This window comes from Labrus bergylta, chromosome 2, assembly GCF_963930695.1.
Source record: "Labrus bergylta chromosome 2, fLabBer1.1, whole genome shotgun sequence".
Classification (NCBI taxonomy): Eukaryota; Metazoa; Chordata; class Actinopteri; order Labriformes; family Labridae; genus Labrus; species Labrus bergylta.
Genome location: NC_089196.1, coordinates 27,260,065 through 27,281,490, shown reverse-complemented (window position 1 = coordinate 27,281,490; position 21,426 = coordinate 27,260,065). Strand labels below are relative to the sequence as shown.

General features: G+C 41.5%; 1 protein-coding gene across 1 annotated transcript in view; it reads left to right on the top strand.

Annotated features, from left to right (window-relative positions):
* frmd3 (FERM domain containing 3) overlaps positions 1–21,426 on the top strand; it is a 71,421-nt gene that overhangs the window by 9,600 nt on the left and 40,395 nt on the right. The window contains exons 2-4 of the mRNA XM_065950386.1: positions 10,163–10,267; positions 12,021–12,063; positions 16,721–16,799. Coding sequence (XP_065806458.1) covers positions 10,163–10,267; positions 12,021–12,063; positions 16,721–16,799 — 227 coding nt within the window. The remainder of the gene's footprint in view (positions 1–10,162; positions 10,268–12,020; positions 12,064–16,720; positions 16,800–21,426) is intronic.

Below are 21,426 nucleotides of genomic sequence, written 5' to 3'. Positions count from 1 at the left end.
TTGCAGGCTCACACACACGGAGACACACTAATTTGTACCAGAAATATGCAAATAGGCTTACAAACAGACTTCTCAAATTAGCCCACAGGTTCAAACTCCTCCTCTGTTTTCTGCACACGTTCTCCAGTTTCTCTTTCATGGACTGTTTGTTTGTCTGATACTAAAATTTCCACATCCTGCGGTGCAAAGATAAGACAGCTGCTTTTATGCACCCTGCGAGTGCACACCCTCATAACAGCAGTGTTACTGCTTCAGTCCTGCCTCGATCGTCACACTTTCTCTCTCCTGTGAGTGAGTGTCCAGCTGCACAGAGGGAGAGAATTGATGGTGCTACATTATAGCTGAAACTGGTTCTGCTCCATATATTGATAATTTACAGCTCTACCTCTAAGCCTATTAGTCTGTGTGGCCAGCCATGAACTTGAGTGCAGGACATGTTTAATATCATGTGGGCTAATTCCTTAATGCCTTTATGTGTGTGTCTCTGCAGCTCTGCAGGTGATGATACGGTGATTGGTTTGTCTCCTTCCCCACTGGGACAAGGTCACAGTCACCATTATGAGAGCTGCACACAGGGATGGGAAGCAGCATAAAACGGATTTACAAATAATGTAAATTGTGAGATTACAGGTATTAGACTAGTTAAAGGGGTGCTGGTTTATCTCAGTGGTTTAGATTGTGTGCCTCGTGAGCAGATGGCACAGTCCGCGTGGCCATCCTTGTTTGAGTCCAACCCTCAAACATTTTGCTGCACGTCTATACCCAAGCTGCAACCTCCAGTGTCGACAAATGAAGCCAAAGCGGAGGTGCAACAAACTGCAGTTCCTAGAGTGCCCACTTGAGGCTGGCTTCAAAGGCCCCTGAAGTCACATACACACCCATGTAAAAAAAAAAATCCCCTCTTGACAGCAGAAATAAACAACCAGGTGCAAAAAAAACGGGTTTGATCTGAATAGCTCATGTCTTTATCTGCATCACTGTATGGGGTGATTTTTGATTTTATAGGATACGAGTTATTCACAATTAGGGGCTTGACTGATATGACTGCAAGCGGGCATGTTGCTGTTTTCAAGGAGGCTAAATGTACCGTCTCAGCTCCAGCTCTTTGCCTTTGTCTAGGTTCACAGAAAGTTAGGTTGAGCAGCATTTTAAATATAGCGACTGCCATCGTCGGACTCCAAATTCCACATCAGTAAGCAATGGGTGACGTCACTGTTTGATGCATGTTTTATTTATATTATCCTTTGAGTGTCTTCAGCTCACCCTCCCTCCAAACCCAACCACCCTATTATAAAATATTACCGGAATAAAGAAACTTAAAACTTAACTTAGTTAGACAAAGAGACATCGGTCTGACTTAGTTGAATTTGATTTTTGTAAGAGTATTCCAGAGTTTTTGTATTAAACACTGAAGCTTCAGGTTTATAAAATCTACTCTCTGTTTCTGACACAGCCTGGCATTCATCGTTCATTGAAAGCGTTGGCCACCGTTAAAAAGATGTCCTAAACTTTCACCATGAAATCCGCTCCTGTCACAAGATTGGTCCCCATTCAGACACATATTAACAGTGGTTATCAAGTCTTAATTTGTATTTTTGCTGCTAAAATGATGGTATTACTGTGCAGTGCATCCCAATCAACAACCAAAAAAAAGATGTGATAGGCAGGGTTGGATTTGGTCCCAAGGTGCCTGCAAACAAGCTCAATCTTACCTCCACCAGCCCCTCATAACTCCTTTAACCCACCTGCCAATAATCAGCTAAGTCAGCACACAGGGAAGTGTGATCTTATTTTTCCTCTTTTCAACACAACTACGGAGAAATGCTGTTAAAAATATAATTTCTGTTCTCCTCTAAATGCGAACACGAACAAGTTATCATGACTAAAAGAGAAAGCTTTTTTTGTGACACATTGAGGATGTTACCGTCATTTTTGGTGGCTAAAAATGGTTACAATTTTGACTTAGGATAAACCTAGCACGTGTCAAGTCTTTACCCCCAGAAGACTTTGGAGATACTTAAGAAAGGTGATATTTGATTGTGCAGAGAAGTTCATACAGAGAGAGACGGATTGTAACTCTCCTCTTCTTTGATCCTCGGCTTCTTCTACACTACATGTTCAGGCCCATTGATTTGTCTGTTGTATCCCGTTAAAGCCTCTGGATCGATCCATTCAGGGGCTTGGGGGCTTAGTTTTGGATGGTGTACACAAACTGGCTTAAGGAACACTGGCACGGTTAAAAATAGGACAACACTGTTTTCCTATGTTATAATTCATGGTTTAAAGCTTTTGCCCACACTCATCCTAATTGGCAAATAATTGGCAAATTGGTCCTCTAGCATCTTCAATCCCCCAAAGAGGAGCTTCAGTGACAACAGAGAAGGCCATGAGTTAATGTCGTAAAGACAGCCAGTGAGCTTCTCTTTACTGGTTTGTGTGGAGGTAGAGGAGCATATCATTAAAGCCAATATCCTCTCTCTCTCTCTCCTTCTCTCTCTACCTCCGTCGTCGTACCCTCGTTCACGCTCTCTGTGTGTGCAGATAAGGAGTGTGTGCCGCTTGCTTTGCACAGGGATCGCGGGCATTTAACGCTCGTTCTCCTCACAGCGTTTCAGCTCAGTCAATTAGGTATGCCGTGTCATGAAATGAATCGTGCTGAAGTCGATAAGGACCAGTCATAATTGAACTGGCATGCATATTAATTAAACAACAAGCGGTGTTTAAGTGGGCCAGGGCACCCAGGGTCCTAGTGCTTGACTGCTTGTTGTTGCAGAGTCCAAATATCGTACTAATTATGTGTCTGCTTTTGACTGCAACTTTTGGTTCATTTGAAATAAACAGCAACGTAGCACCATGTTTGGTACAATGTCTTTGATTATTGTTAACTTTTGGCCATTTTCATACAAATGGAAAAAAGTAAAGCTTCTACTATATTGGTAAACATCCCTTATTTGTAAAAAAGGAAAAACCTGGTTATCAGTAAGAACCTGTACCGTACCATGTAGCAACAGCCAAATCCATGCAAGTGATTCAAAGTGAAAAACAAAAAGACAGTTTACCAAAAGTCAGTGAAATTGATATGGCAGTGCCAAAGACTTGTCTTGTATTGGCGAGCCTCCTCAGATTTATCACCTGAATCTGCAGCTCCACTCGTTCTTAGACAGTTTCATCCGCCCAAAGACGACGATCACCACATTGGAATTGCTGACTAACCTTCAATCGATCTAACAGAGGAAGAGGTGGAGCTTGAGCCTAATGTTTTGACCAATTAAGAAGCGCTTAACGTTCCGGTTAAATTCATCCCAACGTAATATCTCGTCTTCTATCTTGTGACACTGCAGTTAGGTACTCTTGAAGTCCTGTTTTGTTTCATGGGAACTTTAAATGAATGAAAGTGTTTCACTGTAGCTTCCTGAACTGTTAAGAAGGTCAACAACTTAAAAGCTTGTAATATGATGAGGTAATTTATCGGTTGCCTCTAATTTGTCCCCAGAATTAACATGTTTTCTGGACATGTTCGTCAATTGTGTTGATCTTGTTGACTATTTTATTTTGATGGGACTTTTACGTGTCTTAAGATAGAAAATGGTATTAGTCTATTTAAGCCTTTTTTGAACTTTTGATCTGCTGCAACATTTCTGATTTTGTGTATTGATCATCTTTTAGTTTTTGGGACCCACTGATCTGGAGATTATGAATGGATAACTTATTTAGAATCGCCTGTAAGTATTTCAGTATAGTTGTTTTGATGTGAGTGCTCTCAACCAGGAAGCTGATGTTTATCTGTGTGTCAGTTTGTTCAGAGCTGACGTCATAATGATGATCGGTTGCACACTTGTAGCCACTCCCTTTTTAAGATGTCCCGCCTTTTTTAACAAGGTGAAGGTCTAGTACTGAATCGTTGCCAGTAAATGTTTGTTTCCACGCTACACAGTGTGCGGGAGTTCACCTTTAAGTGTTTGATGGCCACATTGACCTCACCTGTCTTATGGAATGGATGTGCAAAGTTTTTTGTATTCTGGTTTAAGGATATCCTACTCTCCTTAAAAATAAAGAAAAGTTTTGTTTTAAAGGTTTTTGAAGTTGGATGAGTTTCAGTCCAGAGCTCGTATTATCACTGTGACCTTTGGGTGTTAAAAAGTTAACAAAGTGTAACAGATGTTTGAAGTGAATTCATTATAGATGAAGGAATGAATAATAAACTGCATGTGTGTATTTTTATTCTCAGCATGCTGATGGTTTTCTATTTTGTCCATCTCATTTTGTTTGCTTGGTCTGCGTCTGAGGAACTTTGCTTTATCGGGAAAAGTGGTAGAGGATGAGTAGTTACTTTTGAACATACACATCAAAGTGCACTTTTCCTTTGCTAAACTGAATACACTCCACACAGAGGCTCTATTTAAAGTGTGTGTGTGTGTGTGTGTGTGTGTGTGTTCCAGCGAGGCGGAGAGAAGAAGCACTTTGCCGTCATTAGGTGAGATCATGTAGAGACAGGATGACCATGTTAATTTTTAATACCCAGCCTTTGGAAATAAAAAATGTATTCAGCCCTTGTTGGACATGACATAGACTCTTTATATCTCTCTTTCGCTTTGCCTAGCTGGTCTCAGTCGATCTCCAAATCTCTCTTTTATTCACCCTTTTTTTTTTTTTTTTTTTTAAGCTCTGTCTTTGCCAACTCAGTCTTCCAGCCTCTTGGCGTGATTTTCCCTGTTTCACTCTCTGTCTGGTCCGATTCGCTGTCTCCTCTCTGAGCGTCAGTCGGCCTCTCTTCTCCACACGAGCGTCTGCCCTGAGAACCACACACACAGAGGAAAGGTGTCCTTTGATGATCGGACTGGAAACGGCTCGCAGCGTGCCTGTTTCATTCCGTTTCCTCCTTTTTTTTCCCCTCCTCCCTTGGTGTGTGTGTCTGTGTTTGTTTGCTCTTCAGATTTAACAGCTTAGTACCAGTGTTGTCATGGATCAGCCAAAAATCCTGAAGAGATGTAGACACACAAACACACACACACACTCACACACACACACACACACACACACACACACACACACACACACACACACACACACACACACACACACACACACACACACACACACACACACACACTCAAAACACCACAGGCAGGCCAGCATGGAGACACACACAATCACAACTACACCCACAGGGAGGCACATTAGATTTACAGCTTACATTTGTGTCATGGTGATATAACAGTAAACCTGAACCAGCCTATTGGGACAGGCTGTCTCCCTGAGCGATGATTGTTGCCCCGGTGACGTAACAGAGGTCAGAGGAGACGTGCACGTAACTGTGCTGCTGATGGAGGGTCATGCAGGTTTGTTTAAATGAGTGTTTATTCACTCTTACTCATTGCACATTGAACACAACGTGTATACTTACTGTATAAATGAAGTAGAGCAAGCTAGTTGTTACCATAGACTGTAAATATTGATGGACAAAGCCTGAGTGGCGTCAGCCGTCTGTTACTGCAGGGGGCTCCGGAGGCTCAGCGGCGGCTAACCTAATGACAGGCTGAGAGCTGGAGCTGACTGTTTTAGGCCTCTTGACAAACCGTTACATCCCGCCGACCTGTCAATCATGTCAGCTACGCGCCTAACTATGGATAACACATCGTTCATAAAATCAAAATGGAGACGTTTAAAAATAATAATAATACAGCTCTCAGGAAAAGGAATGCTTTGATGTAAATCAGCTTGGCAAGAACGAACTATAATGTCTGAAACCATTTTTGAGAAATCTTTGTTTGACATGTTTTTCTGGTTTGATCCATGTCCCATCTGTTAACATGCAGGATTCAGATCTTATGACCCGTACTATAACCAGTCAGCAGAGAGAGCTCTAAATGTTTTGGCTTCACTTTCATATCATCCATTGTTCATTGGGATGCCTTTAAACAACAAACCCCACCCACAGACATTCTCCTTTTTTATATGAACAGAAAACAAGATTACAGTTAAACCAGCAGTCTGCACTTTGGAGCAGGCTTAACTTCAGCTAGCCTCAAGTGGACATGTGAGGAACTGCAGCTTTTTGCTCTTCTGTGTCACCTTTTTTTTTTACACACTGTGGAGGTAAAGTGAAACAGTAAAATGGCAACTGCGGTTTATAATTATTTTTCAAAGTGGTCACAGTGTGTGCTTCTACTCAAAGGATGAGTATTGGATGGAGTAGTAGTAAACATGGTAAAAATACAGTTTATCAATCTGCAGTCTACAGTGAAAATGTCTGAACAGCTGGAAATGGTTGCTAGTTAATTATTGATAATGTGCGTTGTGAAGTGTGTTCATGTACTTAGCCTATATATGAACTCCTTCTGTGTATTGTTCACTGTACTCGTTTCATTTTTAATTCTCCCTCATTGTTCGATGCATTGACCTGAATCTGTTTGCTGCTTGACAACGGCGTGTCTTCTGAGCATTCACTGAAACGATGTTTGCTCTCTGCTGCTCGGTTTGTAACAAACAGACGCTGTGTTGATGCTTGTGGACAGTTAAGAGCCGTCGTCGCTGCTTTTGTCATTTCTTCTCAGTCTGCTGTTTTCATATTTTAGAGTGGCTGCTGTGAAATTCATGAGGAAACATCTTGCTATCGGCTCTTCTGTAAACACCTACAGTAGACTGTAATCACTGCAAATAACAGATTTGTTTACTGAGAAATAGAGCATGACTCATCAAGTAATGTATTTAAAAGGTTGCCTTGGTGAGAGATTGCAGCATTTACCAAACAAAACATATGCACTGGAGATCGTATTGGTGCAGTATAGAGTGAGGTGCAGAGACAAAGGCCCCCTCAGGACTGAACAGGGTCATGTAAGGTGCTGATTTAGGTCATGGTGCTCTCTTAAAGAACCTCAAATAAAAAAATTTCCCTTTCACCGTCAGATGGTCCATGCAGTATTAAACCCAAAAGGGAAACTGTTGGTTTTAAGGGATCACTGGGAGATGAGAGAGACTGGAGAAGTAAAAACACTCAGATCTCAGTTCAATGAGGAGAGATCAATCAGAAAATAATATTTATTAGATTGGCAACTAAGAAAGAGAGACTTTGAGCATCTTCTTTATATTCAATCAATCAATCAATCATTATTTGTGTAGTGCCAATTCATAAAAACTGTTATCTCAAGATGTATTACAAAGAGCATATGGAATAATATTGAAGACAAAATAGAAGTGTAGACGTTTCTAGATGATTTAATATAAAACCTGTCTGTAAAGATTTAATGCCCATGCAAAATTTGAAATTGAACCTGTACAAAATTGAAATAAAACATGTACAAAAATGTAAATCAAAAGCAAACAATATTAATGTTTAACCTGTCAAAAAACTTAAATGTATCTCGTACAGAAACTTAAACTTACCTTACCGTACGTAAGATTAAAGTTATACAAAAACAATAATAAATTTGTACAAAAATGTAAATTAAACCAATAGAAAAATTAAGATTAAAATGTTACCCATCCTTAAATTAAAGTTACAGCTGCACAAAAATGACAACTACTGTATATCCATAAAAAGAAAATCAGGATTAACCCCCTTTAAAGTTTGAAATTAAATCTGGAGATAGTTGGACCAATGCTATGAAGCTGCACAGAAGTGTTTTGTCAGAGCATTGTCTGTATTAAAGTTGTGGAAACTTGAACATGATGAGCAGATAAAAAAAATCAGTGTTATCTTAAGGGTGTTATTGTGCTGACGCTTCAGAAAGTTAAAGTGTCTGAGAGAAAGAAATCAGAAATCAAAAGCAATCTCAATGAATCATTCAATAAAGCAGCTTGTACAAAAAAAACATAAACACAGACACAGTGATGTACAGACAACAAATTAAACTTAAGAGCTAAAATCATCATATGTGCTATTTAAAGAGTCATTTTCTTGTCAGTTTTGTGTTGAACCTCAACAGCAGATCTGTAAAACTAATTAAAGGATCTGTATCTGTCTAAAATGTATACCTGTCCTGGCCAAGACAAGCAGCAGCACATCTGTTAGAGACATAAAACACAAACATAGATCAACCAATCCTGAGTCACAGGAGAAATCATCAAAGCACCTAAAGCCTGATGCATATTCCTCCAATGCCTTCAATCTCATTTTAAAAAGATTTAAAGAGACAAGCAACCACAGACTCAAATCCTCCTGCAGCAGATTCCAATATTTTAACCAAATTAGACGTTTCTAAAAGTGGAGAAATACCTCGTTCACTGTGACTGCTGAACTGAGTATTGGCATGGTCATGCTGCACATCTGAGGTTCAGGCCTTTTACTATGAGGAGTCCATCTGCTGAGACCGTTCAGCTGCCGGCCATCACTCAGCCTCTGATGCGTATCAGCTACAAATGTCTGCACAAAGACAAAGTCAAAAGTCAAAACAAAGCTAATGGTTCAAGTTTACTTCTGTGTCTTACTTGCTGAGGAAGACTAAAGAATACCAACCTTTCCTGACGAAGCGTCAAATGTCAATTGTCAAGTTAAAGTAAACCAGAGGAAAGAGAAAAGCAGTTTAAGATGTGCACGACCATTGACTGTATAAAGGTGAACAACGCATCGCCACTTTCCACAAGTGAAGCCAAAAAAACCTGTAACGAACACTGACATATTGCGCTGGTGAGATAATTTGAGCCAGAGACGGTGCAGTAGAGATCAGCTGGTGAAGCGTATCGCCTCTTCTGTTTGACAACAACACAAAGTGGACTCATTGATAGAAACGTCAAAGATCTCTCAGGTCGGAACAATCCACATGCAGACCAGTTTGAAGCAGACACTTTGGGTTATGGAGGGTTGAAGGACTCTTGTGTTAGGGGTTGTTGTGTATCCTTTACTGTTCCTCTTCTTCTTTGCTAATCCTGTGCACACATCACCACAGGAGCCGCATCTGTCAAAAGAGCTGTCGATCATGACGTTACATCTGTTGTTGTTTTTTTTTTCATATTAAATAACTACTCAGAAAAATAAACCCTTGCACATGAGCATGACAGTAACAAACTTTTACTAACTCAAAATGTTGTGGCTTCACTTTTGGTGAGATGTCTTGACGTCCATCTTTTTATACATTCTCTGTGTTCGACCAATTAGAGACTTTGTGAAAAGGCAAGTTTATTTACACGGCAGAGTTCAACGATAAGGCATCAAAAGCGCAGGAAAGACAAACATTACAAGACTACAAGACGTGAAAGATAAGAATTAAAAAAGCTAAATGTTGCCTTGTCTCATTGAGTCTACATCATATTCAGAAATAAGTGTTGATTGACAGTTTTACGTACTGTTTTTAATGACAAGATGAGGCCAAAAACAGCTGTGCCTCTTTGTGTAATTTTGTGTGTGTGTGTGTGTGTGTGTGTGTGTTTATGATGATTACGTTTATGTGTGTCTCCAGTGGTAAATAAATCACAACAAGGGCAAACAGACCTTTTTCTCCTGAATCAATCAGTCCTGCTTAACTGAGCACAGAATCCACCTCTGTCAGCAGTTATTAACCCCCCCCCCCCACACACACACACACACACACACACACACACACACACACACACACACACACACACAAATGTACGTGCACACAAACAAAACACCTGAGGACATGTGAGATTCACATAATACCACCAAATGTCTATCTTTCAGTAGGTCAGGAGGATTACAGTTCAGATGGGATAAATACCATCCAGCATCCATGAACACAATATTTGATGTGTAAATGTGACATTGTTGTTTTGTGTTCAGAGACACAGACTTCTCGGGAACCCCGGAGCATGTCTGGGTCTGTATGTGATCAGTACTTATTGACCGAGCAGCAGGTAATAAATGCAGAGTGATTATTGATCTCTGTGTCTTCACTGTGTTCATGAACTGAATATTTACTGGCATGTTCACTGCAGCTCAATCCGACCACAGCATTATATTGTCACCAGGAGACCTCAAGATGCTGACACATATTTTCCATTGACATGTTCTTCTGCGATGAAACCACACGTGCAGCACAAGAGTACACCACCCAGGAGGCGGAGGGAGTGGGGGGGGGGGTGTTTGCTGTGATTACGGTGAAGCAGATGGTATCACATGCAGCTGGGATGTTAATGGGATTTACTAACATTAAATGCAAAATATCTTCATGAATTTACATGTTTATTTGTTTTTATGTCTTACCAGAGGGACACCAAAGGTCAGTTCCTGTTGGATCATGTGTGCAACCACTACAACCTGCTTGAGAAAGACTACTTCGGTATTCGATACGTGGACCCCGAGAAACAGAGGGTAACTATCACACGTCTTTAATTTGATTAATGGATACGTATTTTAAAGGTATAATATTCGACTTCCAGAGGAGATGTCCGGTAGATGTCGCACTTTAGCACCAGTCTTCCAGACCGTGCAGGCGGATCTGGGAGTTTAGGTCAGGACGAGGTTTTGGTCACGATACCTCAGTGGAAAAGTCATAAAGCACTCAAGGAAATCAGATCATTTCATCATTAAAAAAAAAATATATATACTATCCCCATGGCGATGTCATCTATCTTATGCCGCCCTTACACTAGAACACTTAGAAAAAACTGTTTTTAAAAATGTGTTTTTAAAGACTAACCTCTGACACCCTCTAACGTCTAAAGACAATGTTTCAGCAAATCCCGGAGATTTGAGTCACAGACTAAGATTTTACGAAGACTGGGGACCTCATAGGATTACTTTTGAGTTTATTTCCCATCATACACCTGGTGACATTTTAGAACTACAACTTTTGAGCAGGAAAAAGAAGAGGAGCAGAAAGTGCTGGCGTTGCAGAGAGAGCAAGAACGCCTCTTTGACGAGTCCTCCCCTTTGTGCCACGATAGAGCGGAGGAGGAGGGAAAGGGCGGACAGAAATTGTGGCAGCCCTCTAAATCGGGGATCTTGAGGGATGAAATCCCCGGTGAGGATTTGGAATATGAACTCAATCATTATTCCCTGGATTTCGAGGTTAATCTGTTTGGCGCTGGTGAGACCGCTCTTATTAGTTGTTGACCATGGTCACATCATTGAAGAACACAATTCCCATTAGACAAGACTAAAGACCTGTGATAATATTAAACATGTTTGATTATATCTTAACGCCAAGAAGGGAAAAGGACTGAATTAAAACACTGAGCACTTTAAAGAGTCATATGTCTGCAGAAAAACAAAAATGCAGGAACTGTTGATCAAACTTGACAGGAAACGCCTCCACTGAGTCACCATGGCAAAATTAAGATTGTTGGAAATTAATCAGATGGCAGTCGGTACTTTAGCAGGATCAAGTGACAAGTAATTACAAGATCAGGCTGCATATTTAAAACATCCCACACATGGAGGAGAGCAGACTCTTTGTGTGAAAAGAAGCTCAGCCAGCAGCCAACTTCTTTTAAAATGGAAAAAAAAACAAAACAAATACAACAAGAAGTGTTACAGAACAAAAGGCAGAGTACAGTAGAGTGCGGTGAATAAAACTTTTCGGTGGCTTTTTCACCCTTCAGCCATATTCCAAACAAAGATATTCAGCCTTAGAAATACAGCTGTGCAAAGCTGTAGCTGCTCTTGGGGCAATGCAACCTGGTACATGTAGGCCTGCTGACGAAGCTGCAGGAGAACTCTGCGCTGTCCATCAACTTCATGTGCGCTGTGCATGTCTAGCTTAACTTGATATAATTTACAACCAAAAATTAATCAAAATCCACATAAGACGTATTTGATTGGACAAACTTGTTGGAGCTCTTTTTTACAATTTATTTTGGAGTTTTTTGGATAGAGTAGAGGAGGTAGTAGTGGGGAAGGACATGCAGGGAAGGCGCTACAGGTTGGACCTGAACCTGGTCCACCCACTTGAAGGACTACTGCCTCCGCACATGGGGCCCGACCTAACTCCTGGGCCATCAGTAAACCCAAACATATACTGCTTTAAACCAAGTTTGTATCCCTATTTTATATCTTTATCTTCTCTCTCTCTCTCTCTCTCTTTCTCTCTCTCTCTCCCTCTCTCTCTCTCTCTCTCCGTCAGCACTGGCTGGAGCCCAATAAACCCGTGGTGAGACAGATGAAGTGTAAGTGTCTCTTCTGCTCTTTTTGTCTTTTGCATCACATATACAAAAATCAACAATCAGACTTTGAAATGCAAGCGTGTGTTTATGTGTGTGTGTACCGGTGGTTGCACATTTGTGTGTGTGTGTGTGTGTGTGTGTGTGTGTGTGTGTGTGTGTATGTGTGGTATGTTCTTGCATGCGTGCCTGAGTTAGCCTCCTGAGAGCAGCTTCAGTGTGACGGGGTCAAACTCTACAAGGAGCAGACAGCACCACAGGGACTCAGATGCACACGGGGTCATGCCCGCACATAAACAACCGTCTCACAAGCCACTAGACATTCAAAAGAATACAACACAAAGACTATTTAAAGTCATAAACAAAAAAGGCTTCTGCTGTCCATAATGAACTGATGCCATCCAGGGAATTGACCCTAAAAGTAGCATTGCCCCAGGCCACGCTGCTTGTATTACCATTTTCACGGAATAGTGACAGATCCAGACGATGTTGGACAGGTCTTTTTCTCAGAAACACCGCAGGGAGACAAGCAGAGACACAATAAAGCCCGACAAAGTGACAAGAGCGGGAACACAAGAAAGCGCCGCAAAGGGAACGAGTGGCCCAACAAGGAAATAAACTCACAAACAAACTCAAGTACACAGACACGGCGGCAGGGAATCACAAACACAAGACGGAAAACTCAAATGTTAAACAAGTCAGCAGGCTTCATGTTTATTGTTGAAAGTCACCTGAGGTTTTCTTCAGTGACGTTGTGTTATTTTAAGCAAACTGTGGGAGTCTGGGCATCTTGGTACACATTTGACATTTTTTTGTCACTTCAGGGGTTGAAAAGAACTCATTGGCCTGATGCACCAGCTACTGTATGTTTGAACTTGAGTTAGGTCATGTTTTGTGGAAACATGGAGACATAAAGTTAATCTTAACTAGTTAACTTAAAGAGTTATGTCCAAACTAAACAAAATACTCTTCCGGATAAGACCTTTTTACGGTGGCTGATAGGGGTCACACGCTCGGCAACTGACGAAACGACGAACATTTAGAAAAACATGCAAACTGATGCAACAAATGCAACGGCTGAAACGCGCTCCAAAGACAAAAACGCGCTGCAAAAAAAGGCAAAACAACCGCATAAGCATCAAACACGCTGCAAAGTGCAGAAATGAAACTTAAGTCAGAAACACACACACTCATAGAAAACAACAGCAAATACAAAAACGATTTGTTTTGGTAGTTTGCATTTGCTTTTGAATGTGCAGCGTTTCTGAATATGCTGCACGTTTTTTATAAATGTTTGTCGTTTCATCAGTTGCTGAGCGTGTGACCCTTATCGGCCGCCGTACCTTTTCAGCTCCTGCAGCCAATCAGTGAAAAGCCTTTTTTTAATGCAGTCTTCAGTGTTCACTATATTTTTTTGAAAACGTGAATCACAGAGCGACCGCTGAGTGGTTCACTCCAAAAATATCGGGACATTTTCAGGAGTTTTGGACATGTATGAAAGGGGATAAGATATAAATACACACTCACCTTAGATCACCTTAATACCACCTCATGGATGATGACAAGAATAAAATAAACACAATCAATGAAACCTAATGTTGCATCGCACAATCAGCAAAGTTTAAAAAGGTCAGACTTAAATCCCTCCGGAGTGAATTGTGAGATCCACTTAACTTTCTCCAGGCAAATGTTTTCTAGTTTTCCTGGAATAACGGGGGAGTAAAAAGAAACAAGGGAAGATAACTCTGCCGTTGCTTCATAAAAGATTTAAACAGGGAGACAAAATCAGGAAGCAAACAGTTTTACTTTTGCAGTACAATGGCCTTTTTTTTCTTTCTCCATATTTTCACATTGTCACCCAATCTAGAAGAATTAGACTATTTTGTTTTAACGGACTGTTTCTAAATCCTGATGTCTTCTATCTGCTGCTTGCTGATGATGCTGAGGCTTTCTGCAGAGTGTCTCAGTGAAGTGTCTATTTTTGTGTGATCAGCTAAAACACGTCTGTGTCTGAAGTTGCACACCCGTTTAATGACTGTCCTGTTCTTTCTCGCTTCTTAAAAAATTAATAAAGGAGCTATTACCGCTTCATCAGAACAGCAGTGCAAGACTGGGTGGGGGGTGATGGGTAAAAATGAGAGATGGGAGAAGACAGAAGAAGGGAGAGAGACTGATAAAAAGGAAAATGCATGTGTCTGTGAGAGGGAGAGACAGTAATAGAAAATGTAGCTAAAGAAAGAAGTCAGATTAGGGGAGACTAGAGACAGAGAAGAAGAGACAGCTTGAGATGGAAGAGGCTGACACAGAGTGAGAGAGAGAAGAAGAAGAAGAAGAAGAAGTGATGAGAGAGAGGGATGGAGGATAAGTGTTGAACAGATCTGAGTCGTACTGACACATCACTTCTCCCCGTGGCAGGATTTACTCTCAAATGAGGATGTGTGGTTTGTGTTTCATTTTCCCCTTTGTGCGTCTCAGCTTACGCACACACGCGTCACTCTGTGCGAGTGTGTGTGCGTGTGTGTGTGCATTTTGTGCCAATTCACTTTCACTAAAAAAAAAAAAAAAAAAAAAAACATCTTGGTCCCTTAAGCCGGAGCAAAGAGAAGGAAGCTGAAATTCTTTGGGAGCGGGTGGGAGGATTTGGTCTTTCAGCATGCATTATGTAGATGTGTGCTGTTTTTCATCGCAGGATAATACCGCAGAGGATGCAGTTCTAAAGACCAAGTAGTGAGGGCAATGTGCACATACTTCTGCTTCCATATTAGACCCGCTTTCTTCTTCTACTTCTTCTTCGAAACCCTTTTTCAATTTAGAAAGTCAGCAGAGGATGTAAAATAAATTCCACAAACAGAGTCAGCAGGTGATATCGTATGTTTAATGGTCATGTGAATGATGAGACAGATGACGGTGTGTTGAGATAATGATTATGATGGAAGAGGATGTTGTGTTCTGGGAGGATGGACTGACTGCAGGGCGGAGGGAGACTCAGGTGGGTGATGGGTTTCTGTTTCAGGCGTAACTCTGCACGAGCTGATCACGGCCAAAAATGTGCTTAGAATTAGACAAACAAGACGAAGGAGGAGGAAGGAGGAGAGGAAGGGAGGGTGGGTCGAAGAACTGACACAAACAGGGTGGAGTGGGGTAAGTCGGCTTGTCAGGCTGTTGAAGGTGTGGTTTAGGCGTTGTCCTGCCCCCAGACAGGATCCAAAGGAAGCAGATGGAGCACACAAATCACTTATGGCAAATTTATTTAGGGCTAACGTTTTGACGCACTGTGCCTTCCTCAGAGTCAAACGCTACATTTGTATTTCATTTGTGTTAATACTCAAACACACTTACCAAACCCCCCCAAAACAAGTCAGTTCGACCACGTCCTTTACTGTTCACACAATCTGATTTTTTTTTTTTCAACACTTTATTAACCAAAAAGAATAATAATAATAATATAAAACGTAATGGACCCAGTCTTCATTACCCCATGCTGAAGCGTTGTGTTATTTTTATTCTAATTGTTTCTACTTATGTACTTATTATGGCAAAAATACACCGCTGGAATCCTAGCATGGTACAAAATAAACAACAACAAAATCAAATCAGGAAACACAATGAAAAGTAAAGAAACATGGTGTTCGTCATGACGTAATGAATACATGAGAATGGAGGTTCTTATGTATTTGATATGATTTCTTTACTTATCACAGCTTATATATGTGAATGCATAATGAACGGGCTTATTGCATTTGCCTCTGATGTTTCCTCTAAGTTTTAGCACACTGTGTATGTGTGTGTGTCTCTGTGTGTGTGTGTGTGTGTGTGTGTGTGTGTGTGTCTGTCATCATGCGTGTGTGTTAACATCAAAGGTTTAACTTTCAATGTTTGCATGTGTGTGTGAGATTGTGTGTTTATAACCAGTTCTGGGGTATCTGTGAGACCCCAGGAGGGAGTTTAAGTTATTTCTGGCGTTTGATCCGAGGCCTGTAGCCTGTCATTGAGTCAGTGTGTGTGTGTGTGTGTGTGTGTGTGTGTGTGTGTGTGTGTGTGTGTGTGTGTGTGTGTGTGTGTGTGTGTGTGTGTGTGCACTTACATAAATGTGCTGTGCATGTTACCTTGCAAATTTAAAAACGAGGCCAAGCTTTAATTTCTTTTCGGCAGTCACACACACACACAAGCATGCACGCACACACACACACACACACAAGTATAAAAATTAAATGCTCTAGGAATCAGATCAAAGTGAGGCGTGTGTGTGTGTGTGTGTGTGCGTGTGTGTGTGTGTGTGTGTGTGTGTGTGTGTGTGTGCGTGTGTGTGTGTGTGTGTGTGTGTGTGTATTTTTGATGAATGAGACTGTAATTATCGAATGACTAATCAGTATTAGAAGCCTGCAATGTTCTTTCTTCTTTGTCCCTGACTTCTTTTACATAATCCTCATGACTCTGTTCCTCTCCTCTCCTGGATCACTCATCCATTTCTCTCTCTTTCCCTCTTTTTAACTTTTCTCCATCAAAACATCAACTTTTTTTCTTTCATTTTTCTGTCATATTTACTTACTTCTCTGCTCTCAAACGACTCCATCTCTCCTGACCTCCATCTCTCCCGACCTCCATCTCTCCTGACCTCCATCTTCTCTCCTCTAAGGTTTTTTTTCTCTCTTGTCTCCAGCAGCTCAGCAGCCGTACATGATGTGTTTCCGGGTCAAGTTTTATCCTCACGAGCCAATGAAAATCAAGGAGGAGCTAACAAGGTAAAAAACTTTAATTCGTAAAGGATGGTTTCTGGTTGACTGAGCAAGAAACAATCAGCCTGAAATTTGGCTATTCATATAAAATACATATTGAATTGAACTGAACTGAAAGCCTTTATTGTTATTGTATAACAGGATACAGTGATTAGGGGTGCACTCACACTAAGCAATCCATACCATGTCCAAGCACATTTCACCCCCAAAGTCCAGTTCGTTTGACTTGTGGGTGCTCTGTACACTTCTTTGGCCCTGGCACGGTTGGAAGATGTAGGCTTCGGCACGGTATGGTTGCTCATGCACGAGCACAAGAATGGGTGCGCAACGTGGACATGACGTATAGCTTAATCCAGTGGTTCCCAAACTTGGGGTCGGTACCCCCTGGGGGGGTCACGAGATTCCTTCCAAAAACATGTAAAAATGTAAAATTGATTAAAATTGCATATTTTAACAACTATTGTGAAAATAAATACAAAAAGTTAGTTTTTCTTACAATAATTTACATTTATTTTTGGGCTTTTTGTGCCTGTATTGGAGAGATAGCGGATAGAGCTGGAAATCAATTAGAGAGAGAGAGAGTGGGGAATGACTTGCAGGAAAGAAACCACAGGCCGGATTCGAACCCAGGCCGCCCGCTTTGATTACTACAGCCTCCATGCATGTGGCGCCCACACTAACCACTGTGCCACCAGCGCCCTGTGTGGTCTTCTAATGCCAGGGTTTGAAAAGGCCTAATAGTGTGCGTGGCTGTGCGCAACATTAAATGTTAAATTAATACCGTTCCTCTCAATGACCATTTAAAAATAATGGAAAAGGGTTCATGTCGTTCTGATGCAGACGTCAGGTGCTTACTCGAAATTTGAGTAGACGTGAATATTCAGAGTCAGCTGGATAAAACCCACATGAACTCTGAGGTCTTTGAGAAAATCTGCAACTATCTTAGTAGTACAACGTGATGATGTATGTAAGAGGTAAACAGGCTCAATATGGAGCAATTTGAGTGCAGGCTAGTGGGGGACTTGGGGACAATTGTGTTTCGGCACGGTAAGGGGCAACTTGGCCTTTAAGTGGGCACGAAGAGGGCCGCCGCTGGTTGGTGCATAAAAGGTCACACATACGTGTTAAAAATTCACAGAGAAGCACATTACATACAAAGAAAAGCATACATGTAAGAAGCAATCACATTCAACGTGTAAATAAATAACAAGGAGCCGGAGTCAAAGTGCTGGGAGAGTTATAAATAAGTAGCCATGGGCAGATCCAAAGTGCAGAAGTCATAATAAATCACAGTCCATATACTGTAAGTTCTTGCACAGTTCCAGGTAGTTATAGCTGAGTAGAAAAGATGTAGTGAAGGTTTGTATGAGAGAGGAAAACAGCTGTTCATTTTGTATGCTGATTAAGAGTGTGAATGGCCGTGGGGGGAAAATGACTGCTCAAGTTACCTGTAGCACTTGTCTGAAGGCAGGAGGTCCAGCAGGTGGTTGAGAGCTGTCTTTCAAAATCCCACATAATCCACATGTTTCATGATGTCATTCTGGGAAACCTATAGAAACACCAGCACTGATTTTCAGCTCAACAAAACTCCTGATTCATCCAATACTGGCGTCAGTAAAAGGGCTAGCCTCATTTCAACCTTTGTCTGAAACGGTTTGTTTCCGCCGCTGTCTCTTTAAGGCCCACCTCTCCCCACTTTCTTCTGATTGGTCAGCTGTCTGGAAGCCTTTCAAGGGGCTGAACGCTGCAGGGCTGCCAGGAAAGAAAAGAGCCTAAGTAAGAGGTTTCAAATCAAGGCTTGGAGTGAAATTCTTGGTTTCATATCATGGGGACTGTCGTGTGATTTACAGAACAAACTGTTTAGACTACGCCTGGGATTACTCCAACATATGTTTACCTCATTAGCTGAAACTTTTCCCTAGTTCAGTAAAGACATCCAGCGTTGTAACACTTTATGTGACTTTTGAAATGGGAATCAGAATAAAAAAGTCAACGTTAACAATGTATGTGGCTCTGGAGAGGTAGCAGGTGTTTGTAATGTCTTGGAGTGAGGGAAGAGGCCGATGTTTTTGGTGCTCTGTTGATGACGCTCTTTAAGGCTTTTTTTTATGAGCTGCTGACACAGTAAGGCAATATGTCAGTACACTCTTTATTGTGGAGCGGTAAAAGGTCACTAGCAGCCTTTGATCGAGGCTGTTTCGAGAGAGAGAAGACAAAAGGAAAAAACTCGAAAACTCTCCTGTTTTTTCCCCCAACTAGCAATATATTTCTCTTCATCCAGAGAGCCATTGTTTTGCCTCGACAACTCTGATCGTATCCCTGTTTCACTTTCACCAAACAGCAGGGATCCACTGGTCTCTTGGGTGAAAGTCTTAATAGTTTGGCATATTTTATCCGCTCCGTCCTCCCCTGGGTGTCTTATATATGATTCCTGGGATGATTTGAATGAATGATGAGACACTGAAAGATTATTTTACTTTGAGGAAGAGCTAAGTAGTCTATACAACGTCTCTCTATCTCTCTCTCACACACACACACACACACACACACACACACACACACACACACACACACACACACACACACACACAGACGTCCTCTCTGGCTCAGTGATAATTAAGAGACTCTCACTCAGCAGGGACTCTGTTTTTTTCCCGTGTTCTCCGTCCCATCTGAGCTGCTAAGTCTCACCATCTCTGCTCTTCCTTCACAGTCATCATTTCTCCCTCCCCATCCTCCATCCCTTCTTTTCCACATCTCCCTGCTCCGTTTCGCTGTGATTCCATCCCTGAGGTGTCACCACCACCCTGCCTTCTGTTGCTCCCTCTTTGTCCTCACAGCTCCTTCTCCTCCCTCAGATGTCTCTCTCAGCTCACATCCGCACATTGTCCCTGTCCTCTCATTTCCTTTATTCCTCATAAATTTGCCATTTCCTCTTTTTAGGCTGCTCTCCTTGCATTGTTTTACACAGTCCTCTTTCAGTGGCTGTTCATTAGCTTGATTTAAAGCAAAAACCAACATGAAGTGCACATGCAAGTGGAGCTGAGGTTGGAGAGTTCAGCAGGACCTTCAGTCAGTGATGAAATCCAGTGGAGCGCTTAATATCATGGGTTTTATTTCCATCTTCAAAATCCAAATCTTATTATGCTAATGTGTGTGAGCTGCATGTGCTCCAGTTTCCAGAATGTTTTTTGAAGTCTGCCCTTTTCCTCTTTACATTTCCCCCAAATATGACAGGGGGCAGCGGTTGTTGTTTGGATGTAAAATATGTTTCATGTCATGTGAGTTTCTTTGTAAGCTGCTACTGGATGCTTTGAATTTCCCTCGTGATCAATAAAGTATCTATCTAGCCTATCAAAAATAAAATAAAAATCACAACTAGAATCTGTTCATAATCTGTATAATTTGTTAGACATATTTTTTTAAGTGTTCTATTGGCGATTATAAAGAAGCATTATATGATTGCAGTAACCCTGTAGTTCAAAAACAAGGAAGTAGGAACAAGCGGATTAGACGCAAGCTTTTATTTCGATACTCAGAAGCTCACAAAGCTAAAGGGGGCGTGGCTTCAGGGCTTCAGGGCCCCAGTCGAGATGCCTCCAGGCGAGAGGGCTCCAGACGAGTGGGCATGAGATGAGAGGCTCCAGGCTACAGACATACACTCTTGGCACCACTCGCTTCTCATCTGCTCGCCAGCAGCTCGCCGTTAGCCCGAGTCTATCCCACCAGCATGGAGGTGCGTTTCTGGGACTCTAGTGACTTGAACTCTGCCTCTGTGAGTTTCCACCTGTTATTTCTGCACGGTCAACGTGAACCGGCTTCAACTGTACTCGGTCGTGACTCCGCAGCTTCGACCAGGCCTGCGATGTGGAGTTTGTTTTATTTATTTTTTTTCCAGCTTGTGTGTTTGTGGGCCCCACAAGTTTAATAGTAAACACTTCTTAAAGGTCTTAAAGAGCTCTTTTGGTGGTTAATATTAACAGAGGTATTTTGTGGCAAAATTCATTGACAGTGAATAATACTATAACAAAGTTAAAGGGACATTACATTGAATCAACTGATCCTAAGAATTAAAACAGGATAATAATTTAACATTGAAATTAAAGGAGCCGTGTCACAAAGGTAACCAAGTATCTAAAAACAGAAATAGAGGGTTAACTAACACACATAAAGGCTCTGACACACCAAGCAGACGGCAAAGAGCTAATGGCTGAACGAAGGCCGACTGTGGTGACTCACGACGCCTTTGGCTTGGCCAAAAAGTTGCACTTTGTGCAAAGACTACAGCCAACGGACAACCAGCACATACGTTCTGCACATGGGTGAGAGGAAACAACTCTCCATGCCAGCAGGCGGCGCTAGTTTGTTATGATACGAGAAGACCATTTTCACACTGGCGCCGCGCACCACTCGTATAAATCCAGAAGTACAAGTAGAAAACAGCTGAACCACACTAAACTAATTTTATCAATAAATAAAAAATCTCATCCATGATGGCGTGAAATCTGATGTTAGAGTTCATTCTTTATATTTTGGAAATCCTCATCTTTCTTTTTTATTCACAATCTATGGTATGAACCAGCTTGTCCAGTAAGAGGCAGGTCAATTTTTTATTTTATTATTTTATTTTTTA